Source organism: Gymnogyps californianus, chromosome 16 (genome assembly GCF_018139145.2).
Source record: "Gymnogyps californianus isolate 813 chromosome 16, ASM1813914v2, whole genome shotgun sequence".
Lineage (NCBI taxonomy): Eukaryota > Metazoa > Chordata > Aves > Accipitriformes > Cathartidae > Gymnogyps > Gymnogyps californianus.
Genome location: NC_059486.1, coordinates 11,949,186 through 11,969,852, shown reverse-complemented (window position 1 = coordinate 11,969,852; position 20,667 = coordinate 11,949,186). Strand labels below are relative to the sequence as shown.

General features: G+C 40.3%; 1 protein-coding gene and 1 long non-coding RNA gene across 2 annotated transcripts in view; one reads left to right on the top strand and one right to left on the bottom strand.

Moving 5' to 3' along the window:
- TMEM132B (transmembrane protein 132B) overlaps window positions 1–20,421 on the top strand; it is a 258,825-nt gene extending 238,404 nt beyond the window's left edge. Inside the window, exons 6-9 of the mRNA XM_050906609.1 lie at window positions 7,821–8,026; window positions 16,116–16,389; window positions 17,792–17,983; window positions 19,267–20,421. Of these exons, the coding sequence (XP_050762566.1) occupies window positions 7,821–8,026; window positions 16,116–16,389; window positions 17,792–17,983; window positions 19,267–20,421 (1,827 nt within the window). The remainder of the gene's footprint in view (window positions 1–7,820; window positions 8,027–16,115; window positions 16,390–17,791; window positions 17,984–19,266) is intronic.
- LOC127022818 (uncharacterized) overlaps window positions 14,283–20,667 on the bottom strand; it is a 63,690-nt gene continuing 57,305 nt past the window's right edge. Inside the window, exons 2-3 of the long non-coding RNA XR_007767377.1 lie at window positions 16,291–16,430; window positions 14,283–14,442 (exon numbers count right to left, since the gene is read on the bottom strand). This is a non-coding gene — a long non-coding RNA (uncharacterized LOC127022818). The remainder of the gene's footprint in view (window positions 14,443–16,290; window positions 16,431–20,667) is intronic.

The window sequence follows — 20,667 nt, the reverse complement described above, 5'->3', positions numbered from 1 at the left end:
ATCTTGCTTCTAACTCCTCGTCATTACCTTTCAGACCTGAGTATAAATTACAGTTTGTATTTTGTACCAGTGCCATAAGTAGGCTTCAGGATAGGCCCAGTCTGGCAAACACAGTTATGGATATTGTTACTACCTGTATCTGTAACGTCCTCTGTGTGGCTCATTGTAGCCATGGGGATTGTTCTTTGGGGCCTTGAACTGGGTCTGGGTTGGGCTGAGTGCTGAAGCACTTGTGCTGCCACCAACTCTGTCAGATTGTGCTTCTGTCTCTAATGAGAGAAACCTGAAGTCCAGACATGAGTTTTGAATCTCCCACTTTAGTCCTTTAGGACAAGAAAACTGGGAAGAATGACTACTACAAAATGACAATTTCAAAATGGCCTGGATTTCCCAATGGATTCGTTTGTGTGGTTTTGGAAATCTCCACCTACCTGGTTAAATGCCTGCTGACCTCTGAAACTCTGGCCTTTGATGCTTGATCATCCTCCACTTAATTCAATTGGATTGACTTCAGCAGTTCTAAGATCAAGACCTTGGGTAATTAAAAAAAGAGCAGGTGTATCTGAAAGTAACTAACGCAAACACAGCGATATTCTTGCTGACAGATGATGTGACTGGCCTGTTGTTACAGGACACCACAGTGCTGTGGGGGCTGAACAAACTTTCCTGCCCCAATCCAAATTTCCCCAGACAACAAGATTAGGGATACCTCTTGTTTCAGTGTAGAAGTATGTGGTTTTCTTCTCAGCAGATGTTGCAACTTAGGACTACTTAAGATGAAGAGCATTGGAGACGCTCCAGGCTCATCTTGACATATTTCAGTTTTTACATTTTCTCCAGTGAAAGCTGGTAGTAGGGGGAGAAAAGTCATTATATTCATATTTGTAAGTATAGCTACTGGACTGCATGGAATTATGCAGTTTGTATACTGTTTCTGTGTAACATTGTTATTCACTGATAAGATGAAAAGCAAACACATATCGAACGCATGGGATGGGGAACACTTGACTTAAACTCTTGCTATTGTTTCTAAGTAGGAAACAAACCTTAGAATGTATCTCGAGGGATTCCTGTAGCCGACACTTACATCTGAAACTACAGCAGCCATTCTAGAGAACAGTACTTGGAGAACTGATTTGCCAATAAAACCAAATTAATGTGAAAAGACTGTTTCAAAAATGACACTTCCAAGACCATTCTGCACATGTCTAAAATTAAAAGGGAATAAAACTTCTGTTTTCATTAGTTTCAATTTCAGCATCATGTCATTTGCCATCCTTTACTCTGTATATTCTTAATCTACCATTTGCCCCAAATTGCTTGGAGACAATATCTGCAGACCCCAGTACACATAATTACCTGGGGCGGGGGGAAGCAGAACTATTGCCGGAATTAACTGCATAGAAAAATCCCTGCTTGTGGAAGAGGCTGAAATAAATGCATTGTTAAGCCTAGCAGGCCACATACAATGCTTTGATACGTACAATGCAAGGACTGCTTTGGAAGTTGCACTGCATTGCTGCATGGGGGTCAGAAGCAAGGGCAACGTCTCCTCCTCACGGGGTGCTTCTCACCTCGCTGGCTCCTGCTGGACAATACGGCTTCTCAGCGCAGGAGGCCCGCGCAGCAGTGCTGCACCTGTACAGAAAAAAACGGAGTCTCACAGATCGGCCCAGAAGTGCTTTGCAGAGGTTTGTGTGCAGTTAACAGCACAGGGGGAGCCACGCAACTGTCTCTGCCACACAAGCCCAAAAGGAGACAGTATGTTGTTCTGGGGCAGAACTGTAATTCAACCTTGGCCAATTAGTTTTTATTTTAAAAGGGAAATAAAATGTAATGAAAATTTCTACTTTCATGTTATGCCTTGACACGTGCATATGAGCAAATATTGTGCACTAGAATAATCAACATGTCATGACATAACATACAACTACAGCCAAAACAAGAAGTCTTACATTTTCTATACTGACTACTGCCAGGCATAATTCTGAATTTAAATAAAAACAGCATTTCTTAGCTGAAAAGGGTTTGGGAAAACCCTTTGTTTGTTTATTTGTCTCAAGACATGAGGCGTATCTTTCTGTCCCTTCGTTGGTTTAGGAGAGACTCCAGCAATGGCTTCAGGCAGTGCAGAGTGCAGAAGGGGACAGGAGACAGGGAAGGCACAGAGGTAACTAGCTGTTTGAAAGAGGGAGAAAGAAGAGGATAGGAAGAAGAATAATCCTCCTTTTTGTCTTCAACTATTACCCAAACACTAAGCCAGATTCCTCAGGCTGAGGAAGTAATTTCAGACTGTGCTTCTAAAGCAAACATGTAGCAATAATAAAAATAAAGTACAAAATTATCCAAACCAGAAAAAAAACTGATACAGCCATGCTGTGGCCATATAAAAAGATGCAAGAGGCAGAAGGAAAACACACAGCATAAGGGTTTGAAGTAGCTCAGCAAGTCCTTCCTAATGGGCTAACAAGACAATGCCAGGAACAATGCCGCAGAAAAGGTGGAAAAGAAGGCATTCAGGAAATACCACAAAATTACAGTTTTAAGATTATTATGAGAATGAGCCATTTACTCTAGGCATCATTCACTTTAAAATCTTGTTACAATTGTTCTCTTTGTAGCCTCAGCCACAATAATGAGACTTTGCATCCCTTACACATTCACTGCAAAGCACCACTGTGCACGGTGCCTCTGACCTTTTATAAACGTCCGCAATTTGCCGGTCTGTCATTCCTACCTCTTCTTCCACAACAGCTCCGGCTCCCGAGACCAGTGGTGGGTGGGCCTGTTTGCAGAGGACTTAGGTCGCTGCAGCCAGACCACGTTCGGGGCTCTGCCTCTTATGCTGGACTTCAGAAATAGCATTGTCTCAGGCAGGGATTGCAATAAGGTTGGGGTTTACTGTTGAAAAACCAGGGTTACAAAACTGAAGAAGTCTGCACATCTGTCCCATTAAACTTAAGTATCTTTAAATGCCAGTAGATCTTGACTCCAGGCAAAAAACTCCTCTTGTAAGGGCCAGTTCTGCTGAAGTACTGGTGAAGGCTCTTTTGAAAGCAAGTGTAAAAGGGACCTCTTTTCAAGGGTGAATTTGAACTTCAAATTTAAATCATTTGGGGACCTGACTGGATAACCAAATGGCTATAGCTCTCAGCTGAAATGACTGTGTGTTAGACCCAATTCTGATACACACTGCGTGTGCCTCAGTTTCCTCTTCTATAAACGGGTTGTAAAAATACCACCATCCTTTTGGGTTTTGTGTGTCAAAAATTCACAGATGAAAAGTGCCATAGGACAGTTTGGCATTGTACTTGGTATCACTCTTACATCCACTTAGTCACGGTTGCTTCATACCAAATTAAACAGAATTAATTCCTTTGGGTAGTAGTTTTTCCTTTAACATTCATTATACAAGGTCATACACAGCTGTGTGCACACACCCCATTCATGTAAGTATTAGTGAGAAGTGTACGTCTGAAGGTGGAAAAAGATGAACTTGGAGATGAGGTATGGGGTGGGAAAGCCCTGAAGTGCTGCTGACTGGAGACGCCCGTGTGGTAGCCCTCTCCTGAAGCCATCTTGCTCTCTCCTCCCACACAAGAGAGTGCTGGGGAAAAAATATTTGTGCCAAGCAGGCATTCAGCAGCAAAGTCTTGTTTAACCGAAAAACTCCTGAGTGGTTAACAGCCACAAGGATTGTGACTGTTTTCTGTTACATCTATCTCATTCAGTCTCCTTACAAAATGACCTGCAAGCTGAGGGTAAGGTATGAGCTTTGGAATCAAACTTGCATGTAAAGATGAACCATGCAGCAGGCATTATTTGTTTTCTTGTCAGTTCACATTCCCTCTGTTTTACCTGTTCACCCAAAGGGTGTATAAACCTTTGCTGACCTGAACATCGAATGGTTTCCCAGTTACTCTTTTGGACTGCTAGCTACTTTTGTACTGGATTAATCTAAAACGAGGAGGCTGGGACAGGCTGTACAGGGCAAATTGTGCTTTTTACAATTACTTGTGGGGATTGGAGCCAACCACCTGCTTCAAAGCCTGGAGAGGTTAATTGCAGCTCTCTTTCTCTTGACCTGCATACCAGAGCACATCGCCGGCCATCCTGCCCTCCTGGTTGCAAACTGTCTCAAATAGCACTTTCTGATTTTGTCAGGCGGTTGACAATGGGTAGCGACAGACCGTTTTCAACAGGCTTGCTCTGTGCATTTTGGATGACAGGGTGGCATTCTAAGTTTTTGCTGTGTCTTCTCACTGTGTAGTGTTTGCAGGAGAGATTTAACAGCATTTTCCCTCTTTGTTCCCTCAGAACCAGCAGCTCAAAAGAAATCTGTGTGTTAAGTCACCTGCTAATGTAAGTCTGCCTGTGCCACCCTGCTGCGTCAGAGCTTGCACTATGGCAAACCTGAGTGCTTTCTGATGTAAACAGGCATGCACTCCCCAAACTCCAGCAGCAGGTCATATGAGTTCCCCTTCCAGCAGCATCATGAGCCACTTCTAGCAGTCAGAGTGTAACTAGAAAAGTATGGAAGAGACTTAAAGGGGGAGAAAGTGAAGGGGAACATTTGCTGTAGGCCATCAGCCAGAAAATACAGCTGGCATTGAGTCCCCAAAGCTTAACGTGTGTTTCTCATTCCCTCTTCACTTTGGAGGAGTGTCAGAGCGCTGTTGGCATGAAATTGCAGCTCTCATCTGAGACCTGGATGAAATGAATTCTTTGTCCGGGGTCTGTAGTAGATCCCAGGTGAAATAGGAGTGCTGGGCATTTTCTATACATGCTCAAGGTTCTTGTTTCCTTCAGATGAACGAAATCTACTTTCAAGTAACAACTGCTGTAAGGTGTAGTGAATGAAGCATGGCAGTAATTAAATGCATGTGAGCGTAACAGAGGCTTCCTCAGGCGAGCTTTGGTCTAGCCTGAATGGTTAACAGTGGTCATGGTTTCACATACTTCATCACAGGATTCAGCTGGATTCAGCTGACTGCTGTGGTTTTCACCCTTATTTGCACAACCTTAATTTTCCTTTAAATTCTTCGGTTTGCTTCTACCTAATAGAGTAAACCCAAATTCCAGATAGAGAACTGAAACAACAATGTCTCTCTTCAAGTTTTCTTATCAAGGCTGGATTATTTTCTGGAAGATACACTTAAGTGAAACATGAGCTCTGAACTCTACACAAGGCCACTAGGTGAACTTCTATAGCATAGTTATATATACTGATTTATACTTACCTCTTGGTCAGTATATAAATGACTGAATGGTTCTATCTAGACATATAATCTATGAAATTTGTAAGCCTAGCCTGATATTTTTACAGCTACAATTAAAGTCCATCTTTCAGTTCCCTAATTTAGCACCTTTCTTGCCTGCTGACAAGAAGACAAGAACATTTTAAGCAGCAAGAAGAGAATCTAAAATATTAGCCGCTGTCATGTCAGATATTAGTTATTCCCCTGATCCGGTCTTGATGTTTATCCCTCCCTCTTTGAGTTTTATTAATTATTTCTGCCTTGTATTAATCCTCACAAAACTCCCTAGATGTAGGCTTTATGATTTAGAATCTCAACTGCTCATTCAATTAATGGGCTTACTTAATGTGCTTAAACTTTCCAGAGACACTTGTGACACATTATGAGGGGGAAACAAAGATTCTGAGTATGCTCCATCTCATTTGTGGGACTCCTGAGCCTGGAGTCCACTTGAAGCTCTTTATCAGAAAGCTAGATTTCTTTTTTTTTAAATTCTTGTACTCATTCAGCATTTACGTGGAAGGAGTATTCTCTCCAGAAGAGTGACTTGGTTTCCTTTGCCCCATCCCTCACAACCTGGCTTAGACCCTTTGTAAAAAAGCAATTGATTGTAGTTTCAGTACACTGATTAGGATCTGAGAAGCTGACTTGAAAATGGCAAACGTGGAAGTGCAGCTCTTTTACTTTATATATGGCCATTGCATATGGAGAGAAAAACATCAGACGGAGCTTTGCTAACAAGACTCTCAAGGCACTTCACAATATTTTTAGCAAAGCTGTTACCTAATAATAAGCAGTACAGGAGAATGACATTAGTTGTACAGTGGGGTTATAAAAGGGACAATCTGAAAAGTTTGGCTGTGTGGTCTCACTAAGTGTGAAACAGTCATTTGATACGGTCGATGTTCAGTGGATATATACCAACAGCTCAGCTGGCACAATGTTTCCCAAATGTTTCTGCTTCCGTGCTTGGCTTGAGAGTTGCCATAATTTTCAGTGTTGTCACAATAATTCTGGAAATAAAACTTGTCACTGAATGACCTGCATAAAGGTTGCATGTATTCTTTTGCTTCTGAAGTAGCTGATTCTTAGGCAAGTTGCCTATAAATCTTAAAAGCATTATGAGAGCCATTTAGGCAAAATTTTGTTATTTAAATGTGCTCCATATGATAGTAGAACTCAGGTATTGTCCATCTAACAGCAATATGCCACGTTAGAGCTCAAGAGAAAAACAACGTTATTCCAAGATTTAAAGCAGGACAAACTTAATTTCAAAGTCATATGTGAGGACTGCCTTTGAGAAAAAAAAAAAGGCTGCTACACATTTTCTGTAATTTTTCTTGGCTCAGTAACCCCTAATTCCTGTTAAAATCAGAAAAGATTTGAGGTACGTTTGCAGAGCAAAACCAGCCTGTGTTTCAGCATATTCCCCACTGAAGTCTACTTGAGTTATCTTAGTAACTCCAGTAAACCAGAATTTAATCACTGGCTTAGCCAGAATCCCTTCAGATCTGAGTCCCGATGCATTATACAACATGACACAGAACAGTCCTGACAAGAGAACAAAGTCCATTTCAGTAACACAACTACATCTCATAAGCCATGGTTTTAAAAGATTAAAACCACATTACATGGACTCTGTTGGAGACTATCACTTCTCTCTCGCTTCAAAGCGGAATGCAAACCTGTATATAGATACAAATACATGTACATATGCATGTACATACATACACATATATACATATATAAACATGTTATACATTAATCTAAATGTGTGTGTGTATCTATATATATAATCTAAAAGTATACACACACACATGTTCATAAATATATTAAAAAAATGTACCTCATGAAGAAGGAGTTCTGTCTTTCCAGGATGCAGGTCAAATGCGTTGCTACTTCATGTTCTTTATATAAATAGGACCTGTGCTCAGGACCTTGATTTTTTGCCAAAGGATCCCTGAGACCAAGAGGGTAGATGAGTTGTAGTATAGAGCGCACGTGCTAGTTTTGGCAGTAATTTCCTATGACACAAAGCAACTATGAATACATTTTGCTAAAACAATTACTGAGAAGTTCTAAAAATTAATGCTTCTGCTGCACTTCTGCTCATGAGCCATAAGGGGATCTTTGTCTTTCAGCATTACAGTGCTCAAGGAAAAAGGAAAGGATTCTGTTTTATGGTTCTGAGTCAGTCTTTTTCTTACTAACATATGGCCCCATTTTTCCAGGTTCTTTAAGCAAGTTGTAAACATAAACTTTGATGCACATGGAGTTTGATTCATGAAGAGTTTAATTTGCCTAGTATAAAAGATTCACATAGGTTATATAACATCATTAAATTATTTTTGTAGTTTGAGTAGTATCCATTGAGGAAAGCAGAACTGTTTCCCTGGGGTCCATTTATCACTGTTTGCTACTAATTAGAAAACTGAAAATGCAATATGCATGACTCACATTATCAGTGTTGTCTTTGGACTGATGTATCATTCCTCGTGCTTCCTCAGGAACTTTTATTCATTTCCTAATTAATCTTTTTTTCTTTTTTCTTTTTTCTTTAAGGTTTCTGACAGATGTGACTCCATCTTCGTTAATGGCAAGGAAATGAAAAGCAAAGTGGATACTATTGTTAACTTCACTTATCAGCATTTTACCACCCAATTAGAAGTGACGGTCTGGGTTCCAAGGCTCCCGCTGCAGATAGAGATCTCTGATACAGAGCTTAGTCAGATCAAAGGCTGGAGGATACCCGTCACCTCCAATAAAAGGTATGCTCACAGCATTGGCACAGTCCAGATACGTGCCCAGGGCCTCTGATTTTAGAACACAACAAATTTTTAGAGTATTTCTCAGAATCTAAACTCTCCTGTTTAAAATTAGCTTTACAGTCTATCTTAGCCTTCATTAAAACATCCAACAATGATATCAGTAGGCTACATTTTATCCTGATCTATATCGTTTAAAAGTCAGTGGCTTTGCCTGGAGCATTAATCAATTCCACACTATTTCGGGAAGTTGTATCATACACTCCAATGTGCACATCTGAGGAAAAGGACCTGGACCTCTCCCATCCTGTATGTAACATCGTCTGTGTGTGTGTGATATTCAGCACTGCCAGTGCCTAAGTTTCTGCCTACAGTGCTAAATAAAATAGGGCCAAGGAGGGAGTCAGGTCACTGGGCACTGGCAGGGGGGGTTGGACTAGATGATCTTTAAAGGTCCCTTCCAACCCAAACCATTCTGTGATTCTGTGACTTTGGATGATTATTCAGTCTCTGTACAGATGCACTGTACAGCAGACCAGGCTGGAGCATTACTCAGCAGATCTGAATTAGGCAAAAAACCACTTACGTGCCTATTGAAGACTAGATTCTGATGAATGGATTCTACCAGGAGAAATGTGGATGGGGAAAAAAGGAGGGAGAGGCGGGTGGGGATTTTGAGCTTTGTTCCCATCATTCCCTACTGAAAACACTCATTCTAGAATAACCATCATTTGGACAATTTGCAAGATTAAGAACTTCCAGGAACACTGCTATATTGGTGGATTTCAGGCTAAGTTGAAAAATACTACTGGAGAACAAGGCATGACACCAGCTCAAATTTATAGTACAGTGAAAAAGCATTTCTGGCAGCAGTAACTGTAGTGCTAAACACTGTGGCAGTTCTAGCTAAAGCACTTGCTTTGCCCAGGAGAACATCTCAGCTATTGAAGAGCCTTAAAGAGCCCAAACAGACAGCAGTGGAGTAGAATTATCTAACACTTTATGAGGGCATAAAACTAAGGGTAATAGGACACAATTTACAGGGTACTCAGATAACGAGCTCCAAAGAAGGGGACTGACTTACCTCTTGGCTCTGTGGACATTTTTTCTGGCCGTGACAGAAGAGGTGGTGAGGATCCGGCACAAGAGAAATTTGTGTGTTTGCTTCCGTGATAAAGGCAAAGTTGCCATTCGCGGCAGGAAGAGGTGTGCTAGGTGAGGAGTGAACATACGCCGGCTGCTTAAAGTTTCACTTAACTTACCTTCTTCTGCCTGTAATGTGCTTAGTGCTGTAACACTCCCTTAGGCACAGCTCCTACTAAAACCAGTGGGAATTTTGCTGAGTAAATGGCTGCAGGATTAGGCTGTTGATGTTTATTATAGGAGTAAACTTTCAGCAGCAAGCTCAGTGAGTTAGACATTCAACTGTGGTTAACAGTCGTGGACATTCTGAGTTTAAACCCATTACAGACAGTGCTGGAAATTTACCCCCTGGTGTCTAGTTCTGATTTATTTGGCCAGCTGAAATAAAGATAATGGTCTGAGAGTCTGCTCTGTTTGCAAGCTGGCAAGCGGTACGAGTTTGCTGCTGCTCAGATTGCATCTGAACTGCTGGCACGTCTTCAGCAAGCATTTTCCGTGAAGGGTGGAAGAGAAAGTATGGACACTGTATCATTCCCCAGAATTGCAGCTGGTGGTTTATGACATTGTGTGTCAGCAGTCCATGCCCGTGTGAACGGGAAAGGTTTCAACTAGAAATAAATTATCTCTTGTTTTATGGAACATTCACATGGATTTTTTTTTAACTTTGGGGGGGTATTCTAAATCAATAGGCAGTCTAGGACTAGCATTAGTTGTGCTCACTCTGACATTTACTTTGTACATAAGGTTTTTACATTTCCTTTATTTTTAGATTTGGATGGGTTTTACCTGAGACTTAGTGGCTTTTCCTTTTGGTTTTTTTTTTTATTTTTCTCTTTAATTTTTAATCTGCTTATACCTCCATCTCCTTCATAGCTACATGTTTCCCAATATCCTAAACATGGGGGAGGTTTTATCATGAGTTTTTAAATGGTGACCTGAAGCACACAAGACATTTGGACTACAGTCAGGAGCTGCAGGTTGGTTTCCTGAATCCTCATTCAGTGATACAGCCAGGAGGCCGCATTCGCTTATTCTGAACAATGGTTCAGCCTGTAATTCTTCACAGTGCCTGCCCAGTATGTATAATACAGTGTTAGTGCTGTACAGTGAGAAGGTTGTCTTGTGGGATACCTGAGAATAGGTTTGAAAGAGAGAGGAGAGTGCTTTAATCTTCTAAAAAATCAAAATCCAAGCATTTCCCAGCAGGTGTGGTAGCCATAGCATTGTATTGCTTCAACTTCATTTTCATGTCAGAGCCAGTATTTGCAATTTGCATGAGGTTTTTGATATCTATCCATAAAGGAAACTAATTTGAAAAGAAGAGGGCATCTAACTCATGGATTCTTTTGGCTTAAGGCGTAGGCAGTCTTAAATTTAGGTTCAGTTGCACATGGCCCACCGGTCAACTGAAACTATATCCCTGTCCTCAGGTTTAGGCATGGAAGGATTGTAATGTGTCTTCTTCATTCCTCGCCTCACCACAGACAAAACAATTTTCTACTGTCCACTAGGGTTGGTATCTTCACACCACTCCCTTGTCTTCTTGGCAAGAACTAAACAGTGCTATAAAGTAATTCATCAATATACAGAAGGTAAAATTTTTGAGCATTTCTTATAGGGATTGTGCAGAGACACTTCAGCAACCTCCAAACATTTCTTCATCTCCTCTGGCTCCCCCACTGCCTCGTTCCCACATGCTCAGCATGGCTGTGCTGGTTCAGTTGTCTGAGGGGCTGAGCCAGATGGCAAAATATAACTGGGTTTACAATAATCTTTGAAATGTTTTTATTGGTGCTGTCGACAAAAGAAATGCTTATGGAAGTACTGCCTCAGCATGGCTGTTCTTCATCTGAATATAGCTGCTTTTATTTCAGACCTGAAAAAGTGTTTATGTGCCCCAAATCACATCTGTTCTTTCCAATGATGTTTGTTGATCTAATAAAATGTATTGCTTCTCCCTATAAACCCTGTCATGTTTGTAATTGTAAAATACATGTGATTACAGACATGTTTGCTTACCTAACTTCTTGAGTAATTTCCACCAAGCAATGAAAAAGACAGGGTCTTTACAAAAATTTTACAAATGCCACATGCCTAGCTTGGTTTGAACTGTGTCAGTTTTCACCTGGTCTGAACTGCTGTAAGAGCAGGAACTTGCTAGAGAAACAGAAAGAAAAAACAGGCTGCTTTTATGCCAGAAACCGGGGGGGGGAAAAATAGTCTCCCCTATGTAAGAGCAGTAATACAATTTACCAGATCAGTCTGTAAATATATGGCAAACCTTTATTACTATCCGGAGGAGAACTTGATCTATGGTGTGTGCTACTGCAGATATGAAGAGCCTCGCTTTCCAGATGAAAGTCAGCTCCATGGATCGACTCATGACTAATGCATGGTACGCAGTCCTTGAACTTGCATGGGCTAACAGAAACTCTACTCCTGCAATGGGCTACAAAAAAGCCCACAATCTCAGCAAATGAAAGGTGTATATTTAAATTAAAGTCAAATATTAGAGTGTAGAAGAGGTCCAGGCAGACTCTGCTAGTCTAACAAGAACACTTATTTTGATTCCTCATGCATCTGCAAAATAATTACCTTCTTCTTGAAGTTCCTGCACTAGCTCTGTGCACATACATTTACATGGGATGAGTGGCTTCAGCTGGCATTAATAGGAATTGCATGGCTAAAGTCTCACAGAACAAGCTGGAAATTCAAGTAAATATTTGCAACTGGGCTAGCACATTATTTTCATGAGGCTCCCAGGGAGGCAGACATCGCGCAGTATGACGCCAGCATATGCTTTAGCATCAGACACATAGTTTACTGGACTTTTACCAGCATCTGGCCTTACTGAACAATAGCTGATAAGGCCATTACTAAGTCATGGTGACTGCAAACCTCTGAGTAGCATAAACCTTCGAAACCTACGAAACAGTTAAAAGCCAGACATGGTATTGCTTATGAATGGCAGTCTGTTGAACTAATGGTTAATTAGCTGGCAGCTCTACTTTGGTCCTATCTAGTACTAGAGACAAAAGCAGGAACGTTAGCCTAAGTTAAATGCAGGAAAAAATAAACTGCTTTAGCTAAACCTCTGTGTGAGTGCTGCCACTCAGAAATAAAGCCATACTTTAAGGTGAATTAACTGAAACTGGATTCAAACCATTCCATTTGTGAATAACAACATCCGCACAAAGGCTGAACACGCTGTAAATTCACTCCTTTAGTTAACTGACTTTAATGTCCTATGGAGATAAGGCCATAGAGATTTTTGTTAATAGGTAGACTGTATTTTCAAGATCTGTAAAGGTACCAAATTGCATTTCTTCTTGAACTGTGAGTGGAGCTATGTGCAACTTTTATTTCTGTAGCTTCCACTAAATCAACTTCTAGTGGCTTGTATTTTGTATCTGAAACAGATTTTTTTTTTTTTTTTTCAATTAGGGGTGTTGCAAATGTTTTTTAAATACATGACTCTCTTTAATGAGTATTTCAAATTCAAAACCAGCAAAACTGATTTCTGTAGAGGGTTTTAAACAGAAAATTAGCATCTGGCCCAAGAATGTGATGCCTGGTTTGAAAGTGGTGCAAATTGAGAGAGACATACTTAAACTGCTCACAGACAGTGTCTATAATATAAAGTTGACAGATCACTGATTAGATCAGTGCTAGCAGGCACCCTTGTAACAGGGCTGCTGTTTTAACTCAGCTCTCTGGCAAAGGCTTTCTCTGTGTGAAATGTAAATTAAATGTAATGCTGGCAACCTTGGTTCACTCCAGAAAAGCAAAAAATCTTCCAAGCAAGTTTGCCAAGCAGCAAGAAATAAGATGAGGATTCTGAGAGATATGCAGAGCTAACCTTGCAGATGACCAAGGGGAAAAAAAGCACAATATGCAGCAATAGCTTATATTCATGAGGATATGTCTTAAAAAGAAAATGAGCTCACTGTTTAATGACGGATTTTAAGCCTACTGAAAACACTGTAACAAGAAGTTTAAGACTTCAGAGGGAACTATGCAATTCAGTGGATCCCAAACATTTTGGAGACAAAACACTGAAATACTCTGACTTACTAACTGAATCATGGATTTGTGGCTTTGAAGTGGAAATGGATATCATTTGTTTAAAAAAAAGAAAGAACTTGAGTTGGTACCTGGTAAAGCAGACTTGCAAAGCTTGTATTGAATATTCAAACACCTCCCTCTTTACTTTGCACTGACCTAAGAAAGTGCCTTGCCCATTCCATGGTTTAGGGATGCTTTTCTGATGTTCCACATTTGCATGCAATAGAAACCGTGTATTTCTCAGGAGAAGTATACAGATACAAACACCTATAAATGTTTTTGGAATGAAATGGAGCCCTTACCTTTGTTTGTTAGAGATACCACAAGGAAAGAGTTGGACTTGAATCGTCTTTTTGTGGTTGGTAGTACTGGCTGCCCCTACAGTCTTAAGGCTGGTAATAAGGGCAGGAGTGCTCCCTCTGGGCCCTTATGCAACGCTCCTTATCTCTGGGCGTTCTTCCCACAGCTCACGTTTATGAGCTGTATGGGACTGGGCCTGAAAAATTCTTTCCCTCAAAGTTGTTGTGAATATATTTCCTCTTGAATAGCCCAGTCGTCTAAAGTTTTAAACAGTGAAAGTAGAATTAAATAAGCACAGAAATAAATATGAATAACAGTAACACATTGGATCTGAGTAAAACATCTGGTTCTATAACAGAAACAAACAGAAAGTTGTGTAAAATGGAGTTGTGTAAAAAAATTGTGTAAAAAAAATTCAGTCAGCGTGGATGTTGAACATGTGAACATTTTTCTTCAAGCCACAGAACACTGGTTCTGTGTCTCTTTTCCCATAAGAAAACCAATTCCCACTGGTTCTGTGGCTCTTCTCCCCAAAATCCCATAAGTACTTCTTACCTGAATAGCTTCAGCGCATTTTTCTCCAATTCTGCACGGGTACTAATGTTACTGTCTGTATTACTAAAAGAGGGTCGAATCTGAAAATCTCAGAGCTAAACCTGGTTTTCCCAAAGTCTGAGATTATTCAGAGCTGGGTTATGGTTTAGGTGAGCTGAAGAGGGTCAGAATACAGGAATAAATTGGAAGTGGGAACTTTAAGGAGTTCATAAACTCTTTTATAGCATTATAAAGCCAAATTGTAAAGCCAAAAGCAATCTAAATAGGCATGGGCCACGTAAGCTCTATGAATATCCCCCTTCTAGTACTTTCCTTGTGGCTGTTTTGCTGACTGGCTGGCTTCAGCTCATTCACACCTGTGTTGGGAAGGAGAGAACAATTGAAAGTTTCCCTGAAATACCCAGCTCGTCTAATTCTGTAAGACTAATTTCTCTGTGTAATGTAACTCCTATTTTAGGATCCTGTTTTTTTCTTAACAATTCAGTGGTTATTCAGTGATGTTTCATTCAGCGACTAATGATGGACACTGTTGTTTTACACACAGAAAACCAAAAAGACTGTACCAAACACCATTTACTTGAGGCCGAATATATATATTCACCTAACAAGTGATGCACTGAAAATGTATTTCCAGTGTATTAGACTCTAACACCAGGAGTTTCTATCATTTTGAAGTGCACAAGGGCTTTTCTTAGATACGTTTTCAGCTTACTGTTTGCCAACTTTGTCATAAAACAATTTATTACAAAAGCAATTCTGTTTTATAATAGTTTTTCATAGCTGGTATTTCAAAGGAGAAGATAAAGGAACACAGTAAACACAAAACTACTTCCCAAAATACTGTGAAAAATAAGAGGCTTACCCTGTATTTCCCACCCTTGCTATAGAGGTGGCTTCAGGCTCAATAAATAAGTAAAGGAGGAAGGGAAATTATTTCTGAGCAATGAATTCCACAGCATGGGGGCATAATGAGTAAAAGTGTGACCACCTAGTGCTTAATACCTGACTTGAAAGAGATAAGAGAATCCATGTGTTTGTCCCAAGGAATAAACAATAGCAAAAAAAAAAAAAAGAATTTATGGGAAACTGGGTTTTGAACCAGACGAAATTCTGTGAGGTGTGACAGCACTGCTATCGGTACAGATCACTGTAACGCCTTATATAAGGTTTATGGAAAGCTGTTATATTGTCATGGGTTATATTTTGCAAGGGGGACAGATAGTTAGAAAATGTTAAAGAAAGCGTGTCTAATGTGTCTGTGTTGAAGAGTGGTAGTCTCACCAGTCTGGCATGGTGTAATCTGAGTCATTGATGTCCTGAGTGGTAATTTAAGTGCCTAATCTGTGTTTTTGGAAGCCCCATGTGGTCATTACGTGACTAAATATACCAGACAGTTGCATGAACTATATGAGATTTAAGGTGAAATCATGGTATATTTCTCAAATGCAGAGGGCTTAATGAACCTGTGAGATAGAGATGTGGGATAAGGTGGGGCGGCATTACCTAAGCAGGGAATCCTGAACGTGTTACAACAGTTTTGAAGAGATGAGCAAAGTGATACAAATGTTATGGGCAAAGGTGGAGGAAAGGATGCTAAAACATCTTCTCCCATCCCTGCTGAGCTGCTACAGGGGTTTGTTCCAGAACTGCCCTCTCATAAACAATTCACGCTGCTTTCCTTAGCCCTCTGCAAGATGTGACTGCGGCTTGGAGACACAGTGAACAACCGGTGGTTCCACTGAAATCTCAGCAATGGCAGACATATTTTCAAGTTGCTGGGAGGTCCCACTCAAACAAAGAATTCACTAACAGAAGTGACAATAGCTGTTAAATTGTACAGCACAAAAAAGCTGTACAAGCATCTCACCCAGATTTAGTAACGTACACATCCAAAATCTGGTTTCCTATTTCTCACACAGCAGCAGATGATGATAACATTAATCTAATTGAAAATACCATGCAACTTAAGCTCTGCAGTGTTGTAGGGAGATCATGGCAATGCAGATAACAAACCTGGATCTATTCACAGGCCTACCCGTGACAGTGAGGACGAAGAGGATGATGAGAAAAAAGGAAGAGGTTGTACCCTCCAGTATCAGCATGCAATGGTGCGGGTGCTCACACAGTTTGTAGCTGAATCCTCTGAGTTTGGAGGCCACTTGACCTATATGCTAGGCTCTGAGTGGCAGTTTGACATCACTGACCTTGTGACTGATTTCATGAAAGTAGAAGAACCCAAGATTGCTAAGCTTCAAGATGGCCGAGTTCTGGTTGGTCGTGAGCATGGCATCACCACGGTCCAGGTACAGCCTAAGACATATCTGCAGCTTCTGTAGAGAGAGTTCTGGACACACACACACAATAGCTAGTTATCTTATAAAATTAATTGCTCTCAGAAAAAAAACAAGCTGAAAAAAATTTACATGCTAAACATAAAAGGAAGTTTGAATGGGTTTTCATTTTTGCTATTTGTCACTTCCGTAAAATACCTTCAGATGAAACTTCTGAAGGGATTTATCCATGTTAATGTGACTAGCAACACAGTGAGATTTTCTGAACAGTGAAACAGGTTACATGATGCACACAACTAGGTTCTTTTAATTTAAGTGGGACCTTATGAACCTAACTGTTAGGAAATTTTACCAAAGATCTACATGCATCTTTATATGCTTAAACGTCTTTGAAAAATTAGTCCCTTTATGCTCACAAAATGAAACAAAAAATGGACGCAAAAATAATCTTCAGAAATCTTTCAGAGTGTTCATGTTCACCACTTGTCTCTCTGTCTAACTTCATGCGTATTAATCAAAATAAAGGAATAAAAGCATTGGGGCTCTTATTAACTGGAGACATCCGTAATGTTCCAGTCACACTACTTTTCCTTTGTAGTCAACACAAAGGAACAGGTACTTTTAGGGCTCAGCTCCTTTCAGCCTAAAACAAACACCCCAAAGAGGTCAAGGGATTTCTGCCCTTAAAACATCTCTTTCACTCCAGTGACTATAAAAGAGCAGAAGGCAGCTAGCTCCGATGCAGGTAGCTACGCTGCAGCTTTCTCATGTTAGTTTAGACAAATCGCACCTCAAATATTTTGGGCTTGAACCAGCTGTTTCTGGCATCAGTAGAAAGAGGACTGTCTCCTTCTGAGCATGTCAGAAACAAGGTCTTAGAGCAAACTGACAGGACTATTTTGGCATTGAAAAATGCAGACAGGCACCCAGTGGGATTTTCAAAGTCCTTTTGCAAATGTCGCTTTCATTTCATTCAGGTCCTCTGTCCCTATAAAGGCATCAGGCCAAGTTCCTATCAGCCAGGCTTTGTACACTTATTTATTCCCTTATTGAGTTTCAGCGTTAATCAGTGTCTTAAACTATGTCTTGTGCTATACTGCATTCACAGGAGGTTTTATAGACCACACAAAAATGACTTTTTTTTGAAAAACAAATCTATTTAATTTAATCTATAGTCCATTGTTGAGATGAAGCTGTAATTTTGAAGTGATTGGTTGTTTTATTAAATTACTTTTGTAAATAAAGTAATTTAGCAGCAAATGAGTGTAATGTCTTGGGGGAAACATCAATTATAGCTTATACATGGATGTGACAAACCCAAGATTAATCGGAAGTGTTATGCCGATTAGAGTCTAATCTTGCTTTACAACAGTTAGTTGCTGTTTCATGCAAGGCGTTTGCTTTCTCTTTCAAGGTTCTGTCACCTCTTTCCGATTCCATCTTGGCAGAGAAGACAGTGATAGTTCTAGATGACCGTGTAACCATTACAGATCTAGGAGTACAACTAGTTTCAGGCTTGTCCCTCTCCTTACAAATCAGCAAAGGAAATAAGAGAGCTATCGTTTCTACCACCTCTGCATATGATATCCTTCATACTCCGAAACAGGTATGGTTCAAAGTAGTATATAGAATTAATTTATTTGTTTACTGTGCTTTGTCAGAAGCTAGGGAAAAGCTACTTGCTGTAAATTTTAGACAGCACATATAATGTATGACTTTGTGAAAAGCAGTAACTTCACATAGCAAAGGCTGTTCATCTTACTGACCAACTCCTACAGGTGCAAACAACCGTACAGAATGACCATTAAACTCTTCAGAACTAGTTTGGAGACCTGTGCAGCACAGGGAGAGCGATGGACATGTCTGTGCATGCATAATGCTGTAGAAAGCATGTACGTGCCACTCAAGACACTTTTTCTATGGGAAAATACAGCTTAGCTATGTAAGCAGAGGTAGAAACCCCATGCCTTAATAGTCTCACAACGTCAGTTCAGCCAAAAGGACTTTTGGCTGCATGTACAGAAGTTTTCATGATCTGCATTGCTGAAATCTGATGAGTTTGTACTTACTTTGAACCATATAATCTGAGGAATTAAATAGCTTTCGATGAGACCACAGAATAAATTACATCTATCTTTTTTATTGTATTTATTATCGAATTGAGAGACTATATCACTAGAGAAAGCGTAACTATCTTTTTAGCACTAGCAATTTGCAGTAAGAAGACAAATTGTTTTGGTCAAAACATCCTTAAAAATGGCGTTTTTGTGAGTGTTTCTATAGTTCCCAGAAAAGACTACAATCACTTTTGTATATTTCACATAATCTTGTATATTTGAAAGCACGACAGAAAATTTAAAATATTGCATTGAGATGTGTTCGTAACCTAGTTTGTTTCAATGGGCTGAATGGGCTCACCATTCTGACACACAACAGCTCTGCACGTTGTATTAAATATGGCATTAGAACTGCACTATTACAGAAATTCCCCATTACAGGTCCTTTATAAATTAATTAACCAGGCTTTGGAAATATTGTTATTTTCATCATGAGGCCCTGGCATTCAAAAGAGGCTTCTCACTTCAGACTGAAAAAAAGAATTGTTGATTTTTTTTTGTCGGCACCTTTTATTAAATTTAGATGGCTGTGTCTTTGATAGTTCCTGAAGATGAGATAAATGCCTAAGTGGCCTAGAGAACACAAATCTGCAAGAAGAATATGAGAAGCAGAGTAGACATTTTGGTTTTCTTTTTTTAAAAAACAAAATAAACCAAAGTTAAACTGTGTGTTTATTTTGCCAGTGATGTCAAACAGACTTGCACACCTGAGTGTCTGATACGTGCTCTCTTACCTTTCACACATTTTTTTCCTCATCCTCTCTCCCCCTAGGAAGCCATAGTCAGTGCTTGGATTTTGTTCAGTGATGGGTCAGTGACGCCGTTAGATATCTATGACTCCAAGGACTTCTCGATCACCATCACTTCACTGGATGAGATGGTAGTGTCTGCACACCAAAACCTTCAGTCCAAATGGCCTGGGGTGGTGGCAGAAGGGGATGGGCAAGGACCTCTGATTAAAATTGAAATGGTCATCAGTGAGCCATGTCAAAAGACTAAGCGGAAGAGCATTCTGGCTGTTGGGAAAGGAAGTGTCAAAGTGAAGTTTGGTCAAAAAGATTCTGACCAAAAAGGAAGCACTAATGACATTGACGATGTGGATAGAGATTTTAAAAGCCATGCAAGCAATTCTATAGAGAAACCTGCAGAACAAGAGCGGACAGCACAAGAATGGTCCAAAAACCATGAGGACATGTCCAGTCACGAGGACAATGCAAACAAAAGCACAACTTTCATATCTCCCATTGATCAGGAATCCCTGGAGGATGGCCAGCTCCAAAATAACCCAACTGGCTTCACAGGTTTCCCTACACAAGTAGAAATACCAGGAGAAAACAATCCCAGTGATCTCACATTGACTTCAAGAGGATTAACAGATTTGGAGATTGGCATGTATGCCCTGCTGTGTGTTTTCTGCTTAGCAATCTTGGTCTTTTTGATCAACTGTGTGGCATTTGCTTGGAAGTACAGGCATAAAAGGTTTGCTGTGAGTGAGCAAGGCAACATCCCCCATTCCCATGATTGGGTCTGGCTTGGAAACGAGGTTGAACTGCTGGAAAACCCAGTTGACATTTCGCTCCCGTCAGAGGAGTGCACTACCATGATTGACAGAGGAATGCAGTTTGAAGAAAGCAACTTTCTCCTTAATGGGAGTTCTCAGAAGACTCTTCATAATCATATCCTCAGATCTTCTGAGTACCTTTGTGAAAAAGAAGTTAAAAGTGAACCTATAAATCCTTCTGGGCCAAAGCAGAAGCGAGTAAAGTTCACCTCATATACAACAATACTGCCGGAGGATGGAGGCCCCTACACCAACTCAATTCTATTTGACAGTGATGATAATATTAAATGGGTATGCCAAGATATGAATCTTGGTGATTCCAAGGAACTTAGGGACTATATGGAAAGACTGCAAGACAATATGTAAAACTACTTTCTTATGTTTGTAATCACCTTTATGCCTTCTGTTTATGGATGGTGGAGCAGTCAGTCCAGTCAGCAATAGGAACGAGACAGTCCAACCTTGGAGTTACTGAGATGATAACCTGATATCACTGAGCAGGTACAAGAGGCTGGCTGAGTTAAACCTGTTTCACCACAAACCAGGATGTGCCCCTAAAACAGCTACCTGTAGGTGTTGGAGGTGTCACACACGATGGCTGGTTTTGTATAC